General features: G+C 45.5%; 1 protein-coding gene across 5 annotated transcripts in view; it reads right to left on the bottom strand.

Moving 5' to 3' along the window:
* Positions 1 to 21,585, bottom strand: part of cox18 (cytochrome c oxidase assembly factor COX18) — a 31,398-nt gene extending 9,813 nt beyond the window's left edge. For 2 of the 5 annotated variants that reach the window (XM_068041896.1, XM_068041899.1), the window contains exons 1-4: positions 21,519 to 21,585; positions 16,592 to 17,057; positions 9,932 to 10,032; positions 1,129 to 1,295 (exon numbers count right to left, since the gene is read on the bottom strand). In XM_068041896.1, coding sequence (XP_067897997.1) covers positions 1,129 to 1,295; positions 9,932 to 10,032; positions 16,592 to 17,047 — 724 coding nt within the window. In that variant the 5' untranslated portion in view covers positions 17,048 to 17,057; positions 21,519 to 21,585. Of the gene's footprint in view, positions 1 to 1,128; positions 1,296 to 9,931; positions 10,037 to 16,591; positions 17,058 to 20,570; positions 20,670 to 21,487 lie in introns of those variants that run through there. The other 3 variants (XM_068041897.1, XM_068041898.1, XM_068041900.1) reach the window with 3 other exon arrangements.
* Positions 21,586 to 22,553: the final 968 nt, after the last annotated feature.

The following is a 22,553-nucleotide window of genomic DNA, read 5'->3' as shown; positions in this document are numbered from 1 at the left end:
GCGCTCCAGGTGGTCCCAATGCCCTGTACAAGTGCAGCAAGACTTCCTTACATCAATCCCCTTACGATAAAAGGTGACATCATTTGTGTTCCTAATTTCTTGCTTCACCTGCATATTAACTTTGTGTTTCGTGTGCCACGTATAAGGACACCCAAATCCCTCTGAATGCCAAGAGTAAAAAAAAAATTGCTTTTTCTATTCTTCCTCACTTTTCCCCACATTATACTCCACCTGCCATCTTTTTAACACTCACTTAACCTATCTATATCCCTTTGTCAACTCCTTGGGTACTCCTCAAAGCTTACATTCCCACCTAGCTTTTTATCATCAGCAAGCTTAGATACATTAAACTCAGTCCCTTCATCTTAAAATTAATATACATTGTAAATAGCTGAGGCCCCAGCACTGATCCTTGCAGCATCCCACTAGTAACAGCCTGTCCAGCCTGTAAATCACATTTATTCCTACTCTGTTTTCTGTCCTTTAAATCCATGCTAATATATTACCCCAACCCCTTGAGCCCTTATCCTGTCCAACAACCTTTCGTGCAACATCTGATTGAATGCCTTGTTGAAAATCTAAATATACTACATCCACTGGATCCCCTTTATCTACACTGTCAGTTACAGCCTCAAAAAAAGCTCAACAGTAATAATTTCAGGTAAAATAAGAGCTTGTTGGTTTACAATTGTGCCTCATCTTGCGAGTGAACCTTTCAGTTCATTATCCCAAAAAATAGAAGAGCACATGTGATGGCACAAGCAAGATTGCAATAGACAATATAGGCAAAAACGATTCTGTTATGGGCCACAGGTCACTGCATAATTTACCCAAATATTGAAGGGGATACAAGGTCAACTGGAGGAAGTGACTGGTGAGACTAAAGTCAAGAAAATAACTAGAGCTAACCCATGTAACGTGTAGCAGAGCTCAACCCTCATTCAGCAATTTTAGCTGTCTGCCACATTCCTGCAAGTTTCTCCTAGTTATTTTCATCAGTTTTCATCTCATTTTAAAGAGAGTTAAGTATCCATCGCCCCATGACATTTTCCCACACTTTTCGAAGGCATTTGGGCATCTGATTAACACCAATAAAATAAAACTGTACACCCTGGCAACCCTAAATACCTGCTGCAGTATCAGATGCTGCAAGGCTCAGGTTCCGCAAGGCGACAGAGATGAAAATCCACAATGGCAGCTGGACCCAGATGAGCAGACTGGCTTTGAAAGGATGACAATTGTCCCGCACATACAGTTCAGAGATGATCCTTTGTAGATTCTTCCTGAAGTGAAAGCTGACTCCCAAGAGGCAAAATAATGCATTAAATCTTCATAAATCAGTAAGAGTGCTTAAAACACTCATGTATACAGGTTTATCTCAAATGTGGTACAGGAAACAATTATTTGCAATTTACTTTACAATCTCAAGACTATGCTGATAAGATCAGAGTTAATACAATTGGTCAAGATCAGTTCAAATTTTATCAAATTATAAAAAGGGTTACATTTTTGCCAGTGTACATCACAATCACGTGATGCACAGAGTTACTGACTCAGGTACTGAGTGAGGGGAATTTAATTAAACTCATGACAACACACCATAAACTATTTGCTCTTTCAGCATATAGGTGAGACCACGTATTCAGTAAATTTCTGAATTTCTATTGGTAACTTTACAGGTTCTTAAATTCAAGTCCTTCCTGTCTGGCTTATGCAGCTTTCATCATCAAAATTGCTTTACTCAATTACAAGCAACTTCCACTGTGACTGTGGCCATGTGCATTATCATTCCATGACCTCTCTAAGACATTCAACATGATTGATGACACCATCCTCTTAAAATGCCTCTCCTCTGTTGTCCAACTCCATAAGACTACCCTTGCAATGCTCCATTCCTATCCAAGTACAACCAGAACATCTGCAGAAATGGTTTCTCATCTTACTCCTACACCATGACCTCAGGAGTTCCAAGAATCTGTCCTTGATCTCCTCTTCCTCATTTAAATGTTACTCCTTGACACCATCACATGAAGACACAGGGTCAGCTCCCACATGTACATGACCAACATTTATCTCTATTACCTCTCTCAAACCTTCCATTGTCTTCATACTGTCAGACAAGCAGTCCAATCCAATGCCTCAAATCCCTCCACGGTCTTGCTCCACATCTGCCTCCACCCTTACATCCCCCACTTCCCCCTACTCCAGTCTGGTCACCTGTGCATCCTCCTCCTTTCACCCATCATTGATTAAACCAGAAGTTTGGCTCAGCATCCATTTTCTATATGCCACCTGCAATGTGCCTTGCAATGTTCTTTACAATAAAAGGTACTATATAAATGTAAGTTGCAGTATTGCATCAGAATTTCAGATTAATTACAGTCCTGTTAAGGCTGCAAGGCTTACAAGTCACAATTTCTAACATGACAATCTGGTGCTAATCTGCACAAGACATCTGCCTCTCAAGTTTAAACCAGGTTTCCTCCTCACACGAGTTCACTATGTGGCAAAACCAACAAAATAGGCAATTCTGCATCTCATTCAGGCTCAGGCTTTGGTCTGCACTGAGGGCTGCTTGAGCACACAGAGTGTGAGAAGGGAGTGTGGTGAGTGATGGGATTTTAAGGGTTACTCTCTTATAGTTTTTGTTTACATTTAGCAATTAACTAGAATTACTGTTTAAGTTAAGAGGCAAGTTAAGTTTCTCCCAGTTTTAAGCAGGGATATACAAGCTCTAAAAGTATCTGTAGCTAGTTAGTTAGGTAGCTAGCTTAAACTGGTTTCTGAGCTTTCTTCAAGTTCCATCAAAGCTGACTCATCATTGTTTTTTTCAGAGTGTATAATTTCAAGGGTCTCAGAGTGCTGCCTGAGTGTAGTGTGTGAAGGGAGTTTAGTGAAAAGGAAAACTATAAATTAAGAAAAATAAATTTAATTTAATTAACACTGTTCTATTGGCAGAACAGGTGACATGTGAGAGCTGCAGAATGTGGGAGCTCCTGGACGCCACTGCAACCACGTCTGTAAAAAGCGTTTGCAGCTCGAGGAGCTTTGGCTCAGGGTAGATGAGCTGCAGATATTGCGATGCATCAGGGAGGGGGAAAGTTACCTGGATCCTTTGTTTCAGAAGGCAGTCACACCCCTTAGGATAGGGTCATCTGATTTGGTCAGTGGTTAGGGACAGGAGGGTGTGACTGCGAGTCAGGCAGGGAAAGGGGATCGCAAAGGTGGAAGTGAAGCATCCTAGCCCTTGCAATTGAGCAACAAGTTCGAGGTTCTTGCAGCTTGTATGGACAAAAACGAGGGCTATAATGTGGATTAGCAGAGTGGCCATGACACCATGGTACAGGAAGCCATTCAAGTGGCAGGAGTTAAAAGGTAGTAGGGGTCAGTATAGTCAAGGTGATGGTCACTGTTCTCTGCAGCCAAGAACAAGAACCCAGAAGGCTGTGTTGCCTGCCTGGTGCCAGGGTTCGGGACATCTGTTCGGGGCTGGAGAGGAACTTGCAGTGGGAGAGGGAGAATCCAGTGGTCATGGTCCACGTAGGTACCAACGACATAGAAAGGACTAGGAAAGAAGTTCTGCGTAGGGATTATGAGGAGTTAGGCACTAAATTAAAAAGCAGAACCTCAAAGATAATAATCACTGGATTACCTGAGCCACGAGCAGATTGGCATGGGGTAAATAAGATTGGAGAGTTGAACGCATGGCTCAAAGACTGATGTGGGAGAAGTAGGTTCCAGTTCATGGGGCATTGGTACTGGGGAAAGTGGAGGCTGTCCCGTTGGCATGGACTATACCTGAACTGTGCTGGGACCAGTGTTCTAGCGAGTCATATAACTAGGGAAGTAGAGAGGACTTTAAACTAAATGGGGGAGGGAAAAGAGAGGAATGGATCATGTAGGGGGAAGATTGAGTAAATTAAAGGGAAATGACAAGGCAATAGATCAAGGTAGCAATGAAGGTAGTGATAATCAGAATATGGTAGGAAGGGACAGTGACTGCAATCTTAAGAGTGTACCAGCAGATAGGGCCAGAGTTTACAAAAACAATATAACTGAATTAAGGACACTGTATCACAATGCCAGCAGCATTCACATTAGTTTAGTTTAGTTTAGAGATACAGCACTGAAACAGGCCCTTCGGCTCACTGAGTCTGTGCCGACCATCAACCACCCATTTATACTAATCCTACACTAATTCCATGTTCCCACCACATCCCCACCTGTCCCTATATTTCCCTACCACCTACCCATACTAGGGGCAATTTATAATGGCCAATTTACCTATCAACCTGCAAGTCTTTGGCATGTGGGAGGAAACCAGAGCACCCGGAGGAAACCCACACAAACACAGGGAGAACTTGCAAACTCCACACAGGCAGTACCCGGAATTGAACCCGGGTCGCTGGAGCCGTGAGGCTGCGGTGCTAACCACTGCGCCACCCTACATTAAAACAGATGAATTGTCAAGTTCAAATAAACATTCATATGTATGACCGGATAGCCATTAGAGACGTGGCTACAAGGAAACGAAAGCTGGGACCTGAATATTCAAGGGAAAGTGACATACAGAAAGGACAGGAGCTGGGAAAAGCTGGTGGGGTAGTTGTGTATATTGAAGAGTGCATTATTACTGTAGGGAGAGGTGATCTTAGTTCTACAGATCAAGACGTAGAATCAGTTTGGATGGAATTAAGAAATAGCAAGGGACAGAAAACATTGGTCGAAGCTGTTTATAGGCCAAAAAGCAATGGTAATGTAAATCATAGTATAAATCAGGAAATTACAGGTGCATGTAACAAGGATAATACAGTAATCATGGAGGATTTCAATCTACATATAGACTGAGATAACCTTATTAGTACTAATTCTTGGAATGCATGAGCTGGTTTTCTAGAGCAGTGCGTTGAGGAACCAAGGGAATGGGATATTTTAGATCTAGTATTATGCAATAAAAAAGGGCTAATTTATAATCTTATTGTAAAGGAGCATTTAGGAAAGAGTGACCACAATATGAAAGAATTTTACATTAAGTTTGAAAGTGTAGTTCAACAAAAACCAGCTTCTTAAATCTAGGCAAAGGAAATTATGAAGGTATGAGGGGCTAATTGGCCATGGCGGATTGGGAAATGACATTAAAAGGTATAATGGTAGACAGGCAATGGCTAACATTTATTTAAAGAACTAATACATAGTTTACAACAAAAATACATTCCTTTGATGCACAAAAACCCAGCAAGAAAGTGTTCCAACCATGGCTAACGAAAGAAATCAAGGAATGTATTTGAGCAAAGGAAGAGGCGTATAAAGCTACCAAAAAAAAGTAAACCTGAGGATTGAGAATTTCAGAATTCTGCAAAGGAGGACCAAGAAAAAGATTAAGAAGGGGCAAATAGAATATGAGAGTAAACTAGCGACAAACACAAAGGGACTGTAAAAGTTTCTATAAGTATGGAAAAAGGAAAAGATTAGCAAAGACAAATGTGGGTCCATTACAAGCGGAATCAGGAAAATCTATAGCGGGGAATAGGGAAATGGCAGAGAAACTAAACAAATACTGTGTGTCGGCCTTCATGGAGAAAAATACTAACAGCCTCCCAGAAATATAAACGAGGAACTGCCCCAAAGGGCTGCGGAGGCTCAGTCATTGAGTATATTCAAGACTGAGATTCATAGGTTTCTCTGTATTAAAAACATCAAGGGTTATGGGGATAGTGCAGGAAAATGGTGTTGCAGTAGATTAGCCATGAATAGCAAAACAGGCTCAAAGGGCTGAATGGCCTACTCCTGTTCCTACTTTTTGTGTTGTGTTCAATTCAGCCCAGATTTCCTTCCACTATTCAATTCCAATCCAACACATGTTCCTCTTTTGTTCTTCCTAAGCAGCAAGAGCACCATCCCACACACTCTTGTGCTCCCTAATTGTGAAGCTGACATGCATCATAGTTTCCTGCCAATACACAATGACACATGATTTCAGTGGAACTCCTTACCTGCTCCAGTCCTTCTTTCCTGCACAGGCTTATAAACCTACATTTGGCTTGACCTGATCACTCCTACGAGATTTACTCCATCTACCTTCCTACTCCTTCAATCATGGTGGTGTCCTATACTACGAGACCTGCCTTTCAATAAAAGCCAAAATACTGCGGCTGCTGGAAATCTGAAATAAAAACAAAGTGCTGGAAATACTCAGGTCTGGCAGCATCTTGTTTTAATTTATTTGTTCATGGGATGTGGGCGTCACCAGCAAGGCCAACATTTATTGCCCCTTCCTAATTGCTTGAGAAGCTGGTGGTGATCTGCCTTCTTGAACCACTGCAGTCCTTGGAGTGTAGGTACACCAACAGCACTGTTAGGAAGGGAGTTCTAGGATTTTGCCCAGTGACATGGAAGGAACAGCGATATAGTTCCAAGTCAGGATGGTGTGGGCTGGAGGGGAACTTGCAGCTGGTGCTGTTCCAATACATCTGCTGCTCTTGTCCTTCTAGGTGGTAGAGGTTGTGAATTTGGAAGGTACAGTCAAAGGAGCCTTGGTGAGTTGCTGCCGTGTATCTTGTAGATGGTACACACTGCTGCCACTGTTTCGGTGGTGAAGGGAGTGAATGTTGAAGGTGGGTGCCAATCAAGCTTGGCCTGGATGGTCCACCTTTACATGGTCCATCTCTGACACTTCCCTTCCCTTCCTCGACTTCTCTGTCTCCATCTCTGGGGATAGGTTGTCTACCAATATCCATTATAGGCCCACCGACTCCCACAGCTACCTCGACTACACTTCTTCACACCCTACCTCCTGTAAGGACTCCATTCCATTCTCCCAGTTTCTCCGTCTCCGACGCATCTGCTCTGATGATGCTATCTTCCATGACGGTGCTTCTGATATGACCTCCTTTTTCCTCAACCGAGGATTTCCCCCCCACTGTGGTTGACAGGGCCCTCAACCGTGTCTGACCCATTCCCCGCACCTCTACCCTCACCCCTTCCCCTCCCTCCCAGAACCGTGACAGAGTTCCCCTTGTCCTCACTTTTCATCCCACCAGCCTCCATATCCAAAGGATCATCCTCCGCCATTTCCGCCACCTCCAGCGTGATGCCACTACCAGTCACATCTTCCCCTCCCTTCCCGTCAGCATTCCGAAGGGATCGTTCCCTCCGCGACACCCTGGTCCACTCCTCCATTACCCCCACCACCTCGTCCCCGTCCCAGGGCACCTTCCCCTGCAATCGCAGGAGGTGTAATACCTGCCCATTTACCTCCTCTCTCCTCACTATCCCAGGCCCCAAACACTCCTTTCAGGTGAAGCAGCGATTTAATTGTACTTCTTTCAATGTAGTATACTGCATTCGCTGCTCACAGTGTGGTCTCCTCTACATTGGGGAGACCAAGCGCAGACTGGGTGACCGCTTTGCGGAACATCTCCGCTCAGTCCGCAAGCAGGACCCTGAGCTTCCGGTTGCTTGCCATTTCAACACTCCCCCCTGCTCTCATGCTCACATCTCTGTCCTGGGATTGCTGCAGTGTTCCAGTGAACATCAACGCAAGCTCGAGGAACAGCATCTCATCTACCGATTAGGCACACTTCAGCCTGCCGGACTGAACATTGAGTTCAATAATTTCAGAGCATGACAGCCCCCCATTTTACTTTCATTTTTAGTTAGTTTTTCTTCCTTTTTTCTTTTTTTACATTCTTTTTTTACATTTTTTACAATCCTTTTTTTTTGCAATTATTTCATTTCATCTTAGTTTGTTCAGTTTGCTTACCCACTGTTTTTTTCAGGTTTGCACTTGCTGCTGTTCAATAATCAGTGTATTTACACCTAATCTGTACTAATGCTTTGTCTTTCAACACACCATTAACATATTGTTTGCCTTTGCTCCGTGACCTTTTGGTCAGCTATGTGGCCTGGTCCAATCTGCACCTTCTCCTTTGTTATCTCTTGCCCCACCCCCACCTCACTTGCTTATAATCTGTGACTTTTCTAATATTTGTCAGTTCCGATGAAGGGTCACTGACCCGAAACGTTAACTCTGCTTCTCTTTCCACAGATGCTGCCAGACCTGCTGAGTGATTCCAGCATTTCTTGTTTTTGTTTCAGATTTCCAGCATCCGCAGTATTTTGCTTTTATATTATTGTCCTGGATGGTGTTGTTGGAGCTGCATCAATCCAGGAAAGTGGAGTGTCTTCCATCACACTCCTGCCTTGCGTCTTGTAGATGATGGACAGGCATTGGAGAGTCAGGTGGTGAGTTACTCGTCGCAGAATTCCCAGCCTCTGACCTTCTCTTGTAACCACAGTATTTAAGTGGCTGGTCCAATTCAGTTTCTGGTCAATGGTAACCCCCATGATGTTGATAGAGGAGGATTTAGTAATGGTAATGCCATTGAGGACCAAGGGGGAGATGTTTAGATTTTTTCTTGATCAAGGTGGTCATTGCCTGGCACTTGTGTGGCGTGAATGTTACTTGCCACTTATCAGCGCAAGCCTGGATGTTGTCGAGGCTTTGCTGCATCTGGACATCTATCTGATGAGTCGCGAATGGTGTTGAACACTGCGCAAACATCAGTGAACATCTCCACTTCTGACCTTATGATGGAGGGAAGGTCATTGATGATGCAACTGAAGATGGCTGGGCCTAAGGACACTATCCTGAGGAACTCCTGCACTGATGTCCTGGTACTGAGATGATTGACCTCCAACAACCACAACCACCTTCCTTTGTGCTGGGTATGACTCAAAATAGTGGAGAGTTTTCCCCCGATTCCCATTGACTCCAGTTTTGCTAGGGGTTCTTGATGCCATACTCGTTCAAATGCTGCCTTGATGACAAGGTAAGTCACTCTCACCTCACGTTTGCAGTTTAGCTGTTTTGGCCATGTTTGGACCAAGGCTGTAATGAGGTCAGGAGCTGAGTGACCCTGGTGGAATCCAAACTGAGCCCAGTGAGGTTACTGCTGAGCAAGCACTGCTGGCTAGCACTGTTGACGACCCCGTGCATCACTTTGCTGATGATTGAGTGCAGACTGATAGGCCGGTAATTGGCCGGGCTGGATTTGTCCAGCTTTTTGTGGAGAGAGAAACAGAGTTAACGGCTGGAATTTTTTGTTGGACGGAGGGTCCCACCCACTAGACGAAAAGTCAATGGTGAGCCTGCCTCCACCAGGTCTGGGAAGCCAGGCCTGGATTTTTCACTCCCCTGACCCTTAATTGGTCTTGGGCGGGACTTGCACCTCCTTGAGGTATGGGCCAATCAGCGGGCCGCCAGCTCTTAGTTGTAGCAGTGCCACCGGGAGCGGTGTCCACTGTGGGAACGACACCCAGCCAAGGTGAACACAGCCCTGGAAGATAGGTAAGTCTTTAGGACTTCGCTGGGGACAATCGGTCGGGCCCTGGAGAGGCAAAGGCAGGGGCAGCCCTCCATGGGGCACAGGGTGCCTGGAGGGCCCCCCACAGCCCGCAAGAAAGCCACCTGGTTTTACCAGGCAGGGTTCTAGAGGCTTTTGCTGTCCAGCTGCCAAGAGTAAAATACCCGCGGTGGCGAGAGGAGGCCCTAAAGTGCCAGTTAATTGGCCACTTAAGGGCCTTGATTAGCCTGGGGTGGGCAGGCTGTTTCTCATCGCAGCCCTGCATAAAATTACATTGGAGGCAGCAGGGGGTCAGGAATGCAACCATCCCCCTCCCCCACACCTCCCCACCTCCCACACAATTTTACCCCACCCCGCCACCAGCCTGCTCGTTTGGGGGCTGTAAAATTCCGGCCAATATTTCAGGATGTGACCTTTAATCAGAACTTGTCCCTTTACTTTGGCTTCATAAGAACTAGTCTCATTCTGTTCCCCTCTGACAATCATGGTTTGTTCTGAGGCCACAGACATAGCCCGCATCAACTACATAACTTTTCATGCTTTTGCAAGGAAATAGAGATACATACCGAGCCACCTTTTCAGACCACCCAACTTGTTTTGCACGCATGGATACTTCATAACGCAACCGTTTAGCAAGTTCTGCAATCTCTGGCTGTAAATTTTCAACCTAGCTAATGAGAATGAGACACTGTTTAGAAAACATATAGCAAGAGAAAGTGCAATTCCAGTTAATAGTTTCATCCATTCCACTTCACAACAAGAATACTTTCCTATTTCCAACAAGACACAGCTCCGCAAGGATCTTGGTTTCTGTTCAAATAGCAGCTCTGAGCAGGATCACAGTACGGGTATGGCAACTGGCTTTCACATACCAGGCTTTGGGGGGCCTAGGGCATAAATTGTCACTTTTGATAGCCAAAGCATCATGCCTACTAGAATGTGTGCAGAGGACAGGGTTAGGATTAGCTGTCATACCTCCAAGGGCTCAAGCCACCTGCATAGTCTCACTGCCCAGACTTACCTAAAGAATTAATTAGGAGGTAAATTATTTTAATCCGATCACAGCCGGAGCAACTCCAGCAATGGTTGCTCCTCCTGCCTCCAAATGTCTCGAGTCCCCCATCTCCTCATTTATGTGCTGTTTCAAAACACTGTCATTCACTGACATTGGGTCACTTACCATACATATGCTGATGATACCCAGCTCTACCTCTCCACCATCTCTCTAGACCCAGTTACTACCTCTGTATGAGACTGCTTGTCTGACATCCAGTGCTGTATGTAGGAAGGGGAGTGAGGTGGCGGGATTTAGCAAGAGAATGCTAGAGGGTAGGGCCTAGGCAGCTGAAGGCGTGGCCGCTACTGGTGGGATGAAGGCAGGGAAGATGCATTAAAGGACAGAGTCAGAGGAACAGGGGTGTCGAGCTAGAGGTTACTGAGATAGGAAGGGGGCGTGGTCATAAGAATTTAAAAAGGAGGAGAATGAGAATTTTACATGGTAGCTATTTGGGGGCTGGGAATCAAAATGAGTTAGTGGAGGGGGGGGGGGGAAATAAGAGAGCCAACCATGGTGCAGGATAGGATATGGGCAGTAGAATTTTGGATGAGCTGAAGCTTACAGAATGTGGAAGATAAAAGGCTAGCCGGGACAGAATTGGAACTGTTAGGTCTGGGAATGACAAAGGCAGGTGAGAGCTACAGCAGATGGGATGAAACAAGGCTGGAGATGAGAGATGTTACTGAAATAGAAGCCGATAGTCTGTGGAGGAGAGGTTATAGGGTCTGTAGCTCAGCTTGGGGTTGAACAAGGAGATTGCAATCAGTCTGAGTGGCTGGGGAGGGGGTGCAGAATCAGTGGCATGGGTATGAAATTTATGGCAGGGCCTGAAGACAACAGCTTCGGTCTTCCCAATCAATGTTCAACTGAAGGAAAGACATGGTATGGATATGATATTTCTTCGAATCTGGGATCAGCCAATTGGACCCCAAAAGGCCTTTTGTGTTCATGTGCATTCCTACACAAGATTTGCTGAGTTACATTTTAATTTTATTTTATATTTAAAAAATGCTTTGTTTAAAAGCACAAGCACTGATAACATCTGTCATTCTAGCCAAAGAGAGTTACTAATCGACCTTGAGAGAGAGAGAGTTGAGCTATTCCTCAGATAATGAAGCAATCCGTGCCTGCAAGCAGCATGATCTGGACGAAATTCAGGCTTGGGTTGACAAATGACAAGAAATGTTTGCGCCACACAAGTGCCGAGCAATGGCCATCTCCAACAAGAGAAGCCAACCACCTCCCCTTGAAATTCAACAATATTACCATTGCTGAATCCCCCACCAATATCCTGGGAGTCAGCATTGACCAGAAACTTAACTGGTTGGTTGGTTGGCATCCTTCCATCTATGAAGGATGATGATGACAAGCAAACAATCCATTTAGGTGAGGTGTCTTCTCTTGGTGCACCTTTGCTGATGGCTGTGAAGGCTAATCCTTGAGGCAGAATCTGCCACAATTGCTGCACGCGATGTAGTGAGTTGTTGTTTTTGATGTTGGCGCCTGTTGCAAAGCTGCTGTAGCAACTGGTCATCATGGTAGTGCACACCAGTCCACAGAATGTGTTGCCATTTCGCTCTTTTGCCAGCTAGTGACTCCCAGGTTCGATAGTCGACATTTAGGGCCTTCGTGTCACGCTCGCAAGCATCCTCGAAGCGGAGCTTTGGGTCATCTGGCCCCGGCTACCTCACCATACAGAAGGTCCTTGGGTATGTGACCGTCTTCCATCCTGCAGACATGTTTGTTCCACCCAAGCCAAGTTTGATTAGTGCCAACATACTTGGGAGCTCTGCCTTTAAGAGGACAACTGCATTTGTGATTTTGTCTTGCCAGGATATACTCACAATATGCCACAGACAGCGAAGACGGAAATTGAATTTTTCCTGGTAGCTAAGTCGCCCATGTTTCACAACCATACAGCAAGGTGCTGAGAACATAGGACTAAACTGATGGTTTATAAGGCCTAAGGGTCAGCTTGGTGTTATCCCATGAGTGTTTTGCGAGTCGGCCAAGGGTGGTAGCTGCACTCCCTATGCGTGTAACGAGCTCTGCATCAAGGGACAGATTGTCTATTACTGTGGACTCAAGGTAGCAGAATTTGCTAACCACTTCCAGTAGGGTGTTTAGTGTGATCAGGGGAGGAGATGCAACACCTTGTCCCATAACCATGGTTTTCTTGATGCTTATAGTCAAGGAGACCAAGTTACAGGCATGGGAGAGACAGTCCTGGGGGTCAGCATTGACCAGAACCTTAACTGGACCAGTCACAAATATTCCGGCTACAAAAGCACGTCAGAGGCTGGGTATTTTGTGGCAAGTGGATCACCTGCTGACTTGCCAAAACCCTTTCCGCCAGCTACAAGGCACAAGTCAGGAGTACTGATTGGCCTGGATGAGTGGAGCTCCAACAATACCATCCAGGACAAAGCAGTCCACTTGACTGACACCCCATTCACCACCTGAAGCAGACACACCTCCACTATCAATGCAGTGTGTAAAATGCACTGCAGCAACTTGTCTATTCTTCTTCCACAGTTCTGTAGAAATGAGCAAGACCTGGACAATATCCAGGCTTGGGTTGAGAAGTGGCAAGTAACATTCGTGCCACACAAGTGCCAAGCAATGACCATCTCCAACAAGAGAGAATCTAACCATCTCCCCTTGACAGTCAATGGCATTACCATCGCTGAATCCCCCACTATCAACATCCTAGGGGCTACCATTGACCAGAAACTCAACTGGAGTTGCCATATAAATACCATGGCTACAAGAGCAGGTCAGAGGCTAGGAATCCTGAGGTGAGTAACTCACCTCCTGACTCCCCAAAGCCCGTCCACCATCTACAAGGCACAAGTCAGGAGTGTGATGGAATACTCTCCACTTGCCCGGATGGGTGCAGCTCAAACACTCAAGAAGCTCGACACCATCCAGGACAAAGCAGCCCGCTACAAACATCCACTCCCTCCACCACCGATGCACAGTAGCAGCAGTGTGTACCATCTACAAGATGCACTCCAGCAATGCACTAAGGCTCCTTAGACAGCACCTTCCAAACCCACGACCTCTACCAACAAGAAGGACAAAGGCAACAAATACATGGGAACACCACCACCTGCAAGTTCCCCTCCAAGTCACACACCATCCTGATTTGGAACTATATCACCGTTCCTTCACTGTCGCTGGCTCAAAATCCTGGAACTCCCTTCCTAACAGCACTGTGGGTATACCTACCCCAAATGACCTGCAGCGGTTCAAGAAGGCAGCTCACCACCACCTTCTCAAGGGCAATTAGGGATGGGCAATAAATGCTGGCCTGGTCAGTGACGCCCACATCCCATGAATGAATTTAAAAAAAGTACCTTCCAAACCCACGACCTCTACTGCTTAAAAGAACAAGGACAACAGATGCATGGAAACACCACCTGAAGCTCCCCTCCAAGTCACATATCATCCTGACTTGGAAATATGTTGCTGTTCCTTCATCCTCACTGGGTCAAAATCCTGGAACTCCCTCCCTAACAGCACTGTGGGTGAACCTACACCATGTGGACAGCAGTGGTTCAAGAAAGGCAGCTCACCACCACTTGCTCAAGGTCAATTAGGCATGGACAATAAATAAAGACCTTGCCAGTGTCACCCACATTGCATGGACTAATGAAACAAAATTTATAGAGATACAGTCAGTTAATACAGGGTTCTGGGTGGTTGAGGTTCTGAGTCCACAAGGTAGATTAACATCAGGAGAAATTAATATTGATGCTGGAATGGTAGGCCTCTGTGCTAGAGAAAAGAAATCTGTCAAGGAGTTCCTATTGCTGGTTGCCATTGACCTATTCCTGTTGGAAAGTGTACCTCAGCTTAGGAGAGAATCAGGTGGCACATGGTTCAACAGTTTGCTGAAACTCACTGTCTAGGTTTTTGCATTTTTCCAACTTCATCATTGCAGATGGGTTGCCTCATCTGCTGGTAGTTCATATTGAAAATGCAGGCCTACACTGCACACATTACTTAAAATGGTCAGAAAATTGTGCGCCGTGCACGCCTAAACTTCTTTAGCAGCACAGGATGTTGGACCATTATCCTTGTGAAGGTGGTTATTTTGGTGAACTGTACCCCAACAAGAGAGTTGGTCACTTTTGGAGATGGAATGTAATGAAATAAATCTAGGGAAAATATTTTTATTTTGAATGGATACATTCCGAAGCACAAGAACAAAGCAACAGCTCAGTCGCTAATTGAAATCATTAAGGTGGAATGGGGCCTATTAGGGACAAAGAGGATAATATATGCTTAGAGGCACAGGGCAAGGCTAACATACTTAATGAGTACTTTGTTTCAGTGTTGACTAAGGAAGTGGAATCTGTCAAAATATTGGTAGAAGCAGAGGGTGTAGAAGCAAAGGATCGGATAAAAATTGAGGAAGGGGCAGGGGGTGGGATGGGGTGGGGTGGGTGGAAGTACTAAAAAGGCTGGCTACGCTTAGGGTAGATAAGTCACTTGGTCCGGTTGGCTTGCATCCAGGTTGCTAAAGGAAGTGGGGATGGAAATAGCGGAAAGGCTTGCCATAATCTTCTAATCTTCCCTGGATAGTGGGGAGGTGCCAGATGATTGGAGAGTGGCAGATGTGACACCCTTATTCAACAAATGGTGTAAGGACTGTCCTAGCAACTACAGGCCAGTTAGTTTAACATCAGTGGTGGGTAAGGTTTTAGAAACAATAATTAGGGAAGAAATCAACAGACACTTGGAGAGGTTCGAGTTAATTAAGGATAGTCAGCACAGATTTGTAAAAGACAGATCGCGCTTGACAAATCTAATTAAATTGTTTGATGAAGTAATTGTGAAGGTTGATGAAGGAATGTAGTGGATGTTATTTATATGGATTTTAAGAAAGTGTTTGATAAGGTACCACATAAAAGGCTAGTTAAAATAATTGAAGCTCATGGAACAGGAGGGTCAGTATCAAATAGGATTTAAAAATTGGCTTAAGGACAGAAAACAGTGAGTTGTAGTAAATGGTTATGTCAGACTGGAGGATGGTAGACAGTGGTATTACCCAAGGATCAGTGCTGGGACCATTGCTTTTTTTGCTATATATAATGAATTGGATCTTGGAATACAGAGTAGAATCTCTAAATTTGCCGATGACACCAAACTTGGAGGTGTGGCAAACAGTGAGGATGATATGAACCACCTGCAACAGGACATAGATAGGGTGGTAAAATGGGCAGACAGGTGGCAGATGGCATTTAATACTGACAAGTGTGAAGTGATGCATTTTGGTAGAAGGAATAGGGAGAGGCAATATTTACTTAATGGCACAGTTCTAATCTGTGTGTAGGAACAGAGGGACTTGGGGGTGTATCAATCTTTGAAGGTGGCAGGACATATTCAGAGTGGTTAGTAACGCACGTGGGTTCTTGGCCTTAATAAAGAGGCATTGAGTACAAAAGCAGGGAAGTTATCTTTATAAAGTTCTGGTTTGGCCCCAACTGGAGTATTGCATCCAGTTCTGTGATGCGAGAGTCCTTGTGAGGCTGCAGAGGAGATTTACCAGAATGGTTCCAGGGATGGGGAATTTTAGTTACAAGGAAAAAAACTGGGGTCGTTCTCCTTAGAACAAAGGAGATTGAGGGGAGATTTAATAGAGGTGTATAAGATTATGACCGGCTTAGACAAGGAAAATCTTCTCCCATTAACTAATAGTACAATGACTAGGGGATACAGATTGAAAGTTTTGGGCAAGAGATGTGGGGGAATATGAGGAAGAACTTTCTTTTTAATGCAGCAAGCAGTAATGTGTTGGAACTCGCTGCCCACAAGGGTAGTGGATGCAGAGACAATAAATGACTTCAAAAGGAATTTGGAATGCCACTTGAAGAAAATAAGCTTGCAGGGCTATGGGGAAATCAAGTGGGACTGACTGGGTCGCTCCATGAAGAGCCAGCATGGATTTGATGGGCTGAATTGCCTCTTCTGTAATGTAAATGACTATGACTCTCTGCTCCTAGTAGCATGCAATCACTGGTCCACTGAGTCTCTAGTCAGTTACCCACTGCTAAGTGTAATGACCAGAGGACAAGTCAGGACTGATACTTCTTTCAAAATGTTGAGAATAGAAGTTACCAATGATGCCCAACTGACAGATGGCGTGAAGCTCTCCACTCACCTTGGCAATAATGTACATCTGATAAACAGCTAGTGGGAGTGTCACAGTCACTCGTAATGCCATGGTTGTGCAAATTATGCTTGCCCACCACGGCAGTCCTGTGGCTTGCTGCACATTAGTCAGAAAGTCCTGCGTTAGGTGAACAGGCACAGAGTCTGCAAAGCTCTCATACCAGCCAGGGTGAAGAGTTGAAACTGCTGCAGCTGACAAGCATGAGGCCAATGACAGTGTCCTTCTGTGACAAACCACGGGGCTTTGAAACATTTCATTGCTCTTAGGTGCTGCCAATGAGAGTGACTGTCCATTACAGCCTATCCATCGGCCTTTTTGAATGATTCCATGAGCAGTTGAACAGGATAATCTTTGAGTTCTCTCCCATGGACATCGTTTCAGACATGCTCCACTATGTGACAATGCCAATGTCTTCTCCAGTTTCAATGCCCGACAGCACAGCATTTTGGGAAATCTGCAAAGATCAAACCAGAAGAGAGAATTACACATTTTCTCTGAGCAAAGTGGCTCACACTTCACTCTTCCAGTCACACTCAGCAGCATAGTTAAGAAGAATTATTCCTGAGGTGAAGACATGGATGTCTCAACTTATATCCCACCACTAACTGCCAAGTAATGAGTTGAAAGTTCAAACCCATAGCCCAGTATTCTGACAGAAGGAACTGCAAGTCCAAACCATTGTCCCGCAATTAATTCTATGGAAAAGACTATGTCCAAAAACATCTCATCATTAATCGAAGCGGGAGAATTATATGACAAACCCTACATCCCAATATTAATTCTATGGGAAAATCACCAAAATCTCATTTATGTAACATCTTTAATATAGTAAAACGTCTCAAGACATATCACAGTAATGTAATCAGACAAAATCTGACACCGAGCCAAAGTAGACGACATTAGGAGAGAGGTGAATAAAATCTTGGTCAAAGAGGTAGGTTTTAAAGGAGTGTCTTAAAAGGAGAGGCATAAAATTGCTTCTAGTAAACATTTCCATTAATACAAGGCACAGGCAGAGTAAAGCTTCCTTTAGAATGTCCGATAAAGTACTCCAAGATCAGGTACCATACCAGTTCCCTCTACATGCTCCCATCAAGCACTTCAGCTAAAGACAGCATGGGTGAGAAGTTCCCTCAACACCACACTAACAAGCACTTCCAAGTCAGGTAGCTTGGCATTCTGATCTTCAATGGCGAAGTCCTGGTGGGGGCCAGGCAATTTGAGGTAGACAAATGGAGGGATTTAAGCGATAAGTGTCATTTGGGAACCCACTACTTTTGTCATCCAATCACAAGGCAGCATGCATAGCACAGGGCTCATGACAACCTGCACTTGGACAGGGTGGGAGGGAAAATTCAAAACTAATTTACAGAAGCAATATTTCAGTGAGCAAGTGGTCAATTTATGGACAAGGTTGCTTGTGGAGATAGTGGAAACAGCATTGAAATGCAAAGCAGATAGATTGATTTTAGAAAATCGCATTTGCGATGCAACATAGGAATATCTTGAGACATGGCATCACATTGAATCTACAGCACAGAAACAGGACATTCAGCCCAAATGATCTATGCTGATCTTTATCCTCCACATGAGCTTTCTTCCACCCTACTTCATCTAACCTTAACATATCCTATTCCTTTCTCCCTTGTGCTTATCTAGTTTCCCCTTAAATGCTTTTGTTATTCACCTCAGCTACTCCTGGTGCTAGAGAATCCTACATTCTAACCAAATTAAAAACAAAATACTGCGGATGCTGGAAATCTGAAATAAAAACAAGAAATGCTGGAACCACTCAGCAGGTCTGGCAGCATCTGTGGAAAGAGAAGCAGAGTTAACGTTTCGGGTCACTGACCCTTCATCGGAACTGACAAATATTAGAAAGGTCACAGGTTATAAGCAAGTGAGGTGGGGGTGGGGCAAGAGATAACAAAGGAGGTCTAGATTGGGCCAGGCCACATAGCTGACCAAAAGGTCACGGAGCAAAGGCAAACAATATGTTAATGATATGTTGAAAGACAAAGCATTAGTACAGATTAGCTGTTAATACACTGAATATTGAACAGCAGCAAGTGCAAACCTGAAAAAAAACAACCTGAAAAAAACAGTGGGTAAGCAAACTGAACAAACTAAGATGAAATGAAAAAAATGCAAAAAAAAAGATTGTAAAAAATGTAAAAATGTAAAAAAAAAGAAAAAAATAACTAAAAATGCAAGTAAAATGGGGGGCTGTCATGCTCTGAAATTATTGAACTCAATGTTCAGTCCGGCAGGCTGCCGGACTGAACATTGAGTTCAATAATTTCAGAGCATGACAGCCCCCCATTTTACTTGCATTTTTAGTTAGTTTTTCTTCCTTTTTTCTTTTTTTACATTCTTTTTTTACATTTTTTACAATCCTTTTTTTTTGCATTTATTTCATTTCATCTTAGTTTGTTCAGTTTGCTTACCCACTGTTCTTTTTTTCAGGTTTGCACTTGCTGCTGTTCAATATTCAGTGTATTAACAGCTAATCTGTACTAATGCTTTGTCTTTCAACACATCATTAACATATTGTTTGCCTTTGCTCCGTGACCTTTTGGTCAGCTATGTGGCCTGGCCCAATCTAGACCTCCTTTGTTATCTCTTGCCCCACCCCCACCTCACTTGCTTATAACCTGTGACTTTTCTAATATTTGTCAGTTCCGATGAAGGGTCAGTGACCCGAAACGTTAACTCTGCTTCTCTTTCCACAGATGCTGCCAGACCTGCTGAGTGGTTCCAGCATTTCTTGTTTTTATATTACATTCTAACCACTCTGAGTAAACAAGTTTCTCCTGAACCCGATACTGATGAGGCATAGCCTGCTCTTTCTTTTATCCACTCATGGGATGTGGGCATCGCTGGCAAGGCCAGCATTTATTGCCCATCCCTAATTACCCTTGAGACAGTGGTGGTGAGTTGCCTTCTTGAACCGCTGCAGTCCATGTGAGGTAGGTACAGTGCTGTTAGGGAGTTCCAGGATTTTGACCCAGCAACAGTGAAGGAATGGCGATATAGTTCCAAGTCAGGAAGGTGAGAGACTTGGAGGGGAACCTGCAGGTGGTGGCATTCCCATGCATTTGCTGCCCTTTCTTGTCCTTCCAGTTGGTAGAGGTCGTGGCTTTGTAAGGTGCTAAGGAGCCTTCGTGCGTTGCTGCAGTGCATCTTGTAGATGGTACACACTGCTGCCACTGTGCATCGGTGGTGGAAGGAGTGAATATGTGTGGATGGGGTGCTAATCAAGCAGGTTGTTTTGTCCTGGATGGTGTCGAGCTTCTTGAGTGTTGTTGGAGCTGCATCCATTCAGGCAAGTGGAGAGTATTCCATCATACTCCTGACTTGGGCCTTGTAGATGGTGGACAGGCTTTGAGGAGTCAGGTGGTGAGTTACTCGCTTCAGGATTCCTCGCCTCTGACCTGCTCTTGTAGCCACAGTATTTATATGGCTACTCCAGTTCAATTTCTGGTCAATGGTAACCCCTAGAAGATTGATAGTGGGGGATTCAGCAATGGTAATGCCATTGAATGTCAAGGGGAGATCGTTAGATTCTCTCTTGTTGGAGATGATCATTGCCTGGCACTTGTGTGGCATGAATGCTACTTGCCATTTATCAGCCCAAACCTGAATATTGTCCAGGTCTTGCTGCATTTCTACACGGGCTGCTTCAGTATCTGAGGAGTCGCAAATGGTGCTGAACATTGTGCAATCATCAGTGAACATCCCCACTCTGACCTTATGATTCAAAGAAGGCCATTTATGAAGCAGCTGAAGATGGTTGGGCCTAGGACACTACCCTGAGGAACTCCTTCAGTGATGCCTTGCAGCTCAGATGATTGACCTCCAACAACCGCAACCATCTTCCTTTGCGCTAGGTAAGGCTCTAAACAGCAGAGAGTTTTCTCCCGATTCCCATTGACTTGAGTTTTGCTAGGGCTCTTTGATGTCATACTTGGTCAAAGGCTGCCTTGATGTCAAGGGCAGTCACTCTCATGGTCACTTGGGACCTATGGTTTCCAAAGCTCTCCATCACTGGGGGTTTTTCTTGCCTCATGTCTGCAACTGCTGTAGACTGATAGAGATTAATTGCCATGATTAGTCAATAACTCCACTATAATTGCATCAGGTGACTACCAGGATGGTAGAAGACAAACTAGTTGGATCTTGGTCATCTGTTGTCTAGCTATTCCCATGTTTCTAGTTGCAGCTTCCAAGACAAGCTATATGTGAGGAGTGGTAATGGGGAAGGGTAGGGGCCACACACAGGGTTGGGATCTGTTGGGTCGGGGCTATATCTAGAAGTGTGTTTTATGTTGAGCAGGGTCTAGACCTGAGGGGGAGTGGTTTCAGAGGTGAGGCTGATGGTCTGAGCCTAGGACCCCCATGTGCTTGGTTTCTGCCACTGACCACCAGTTGTGGTGAGAAGGGTTTGGGTTGGATGCTCTGCATGAGCCTCTTCAATGAGGTCTGCAAGTTCTGCACCATCAATTTGAAGAGCCACTTTCTCTGTGTCGGTTAAGGGCTATCAATTTGGCGATCCTCCCCAGACACCACCCCCTCCAGACTCCGCCCCTCAAGCATAGGCCTCACTCCTCCTTTAGACATAGATCACCTTCCCCCAGACCCAAATCCTCAGGTCCAGAACTTCCCCTCCGATATAGGTCCCACCCCTTCCCAGACCCCCACTCCTCACGTCTAGACCCTCCTCCCAATACAGGGCGAGCCGACACTGCCTCCCCATCCCCCAACCGAGGTAAACACACGCGATTTCTCGCTTTACCCGGTCATTTTTCTCACCGGCGGACCCAGACCCCAATAATATGCAGCCAAACCATAAACAGCTCCCCGGCCGCAAGTGCCCACACTCACCGAGATAGAAAGACAACTCGCCCATACTCACCGCAGCCCCGACCTGATTCAAGCTCACTCCCACGCACACTACCGTACTCGCCGTACTGACATCACCGGTACGTATAGCGTCATCACGCATCGGCCTTCCGCTTGTTGCTGCCGCGGGGAGGCGGGGCCAAGGAGTGAAAGTGTGACCTTGCCGTGACCCCAGTTCGAGGGGAATGGGCCTGCGGGAGAGATGAAGGTTCGGGGGGAGGGGATGAAGACACGGTGGGGGAATGATGAAGACTCGGTGGGGGAATGATGAAGACTCGGTGGGGGAATGATGAAGACTCTGGGGGGGAATGATGAAGACTCTGGGGGGGAATGATGAAGACTCTGGGGGGGGAATGATGAAGACTCTGGGGGGGAATGATGAAGACTCTGGGGGGGAATGATGAAGACTCTGGGGGGGGGAATGATGAAGACTTTGGGGGGGAATGATGAAGACTCTGGGGGGGAATGATGAAGACTCTGGGGGGGAATGATGAAGACTCTGGGGGGGAATGATGAAGACTCTGGGGGGGGGAATGATGAAGACTTTGGGGGGGAATGATGAAGACTCTGGGGGGGGAATGATGAAGACTCTGGGGGGGAATGATGAAGACTCTGGGGGGGGAATGATGAAGACTCTGGGGGGGAATGATGAAGACTCTGGGGGGGAATGATGAAGACTCTGGGGGGGGGAATGATGAAGACTTTGGGGGGGAATGATGAAGACTCTGGGGGGGGAATGATGAAGACTTTGGGGGGGAATGATGAAGACTCGGTGGGGGAATGATGAAGGCACTGGGGGGGAATGTTGAAGACACGGCGGGGGAATGATGAAGACTCTGGGGGGGAATGATGAAGACTCTGGGGGGGGAATGATGAAGACTCTGGGGGGGAATGATGAAGACTCTGGGGGGGGAATGATGAAGACTTTGGGGGGGAATGATGAAGACTCTGGGGGGGGAATGATGAAGACTTTGGGGGGGAATGATGAAGACTCGGTGGGGGAATGATGAAGGCACTGGGGGGGAATGTTGAAGACACAGCGGGGGAA

Source organism: Heterodontus francisci, chromosome 11 (genome assembly GCF_036365525.1).
Source record: "Heterodontus francisci isolate sHetFra1 chromosome 11, sHetFra1.hap1, whole genome shotgun sequence".
In the NCBI taxonomy this organism is placed as follows: domain Eukaryota; kingdom Metazoa; phylum Chordata; class Chondrichthyes; order Heterodontiformes; family Heterodontidae; genus Heterodontus; species Heterodontus francisci.
The sequence above is the reverse complement of the archived record's forward strand: the minus strand, read 5'-3'. Positions and strand labels throughout refer to the sequence as shown.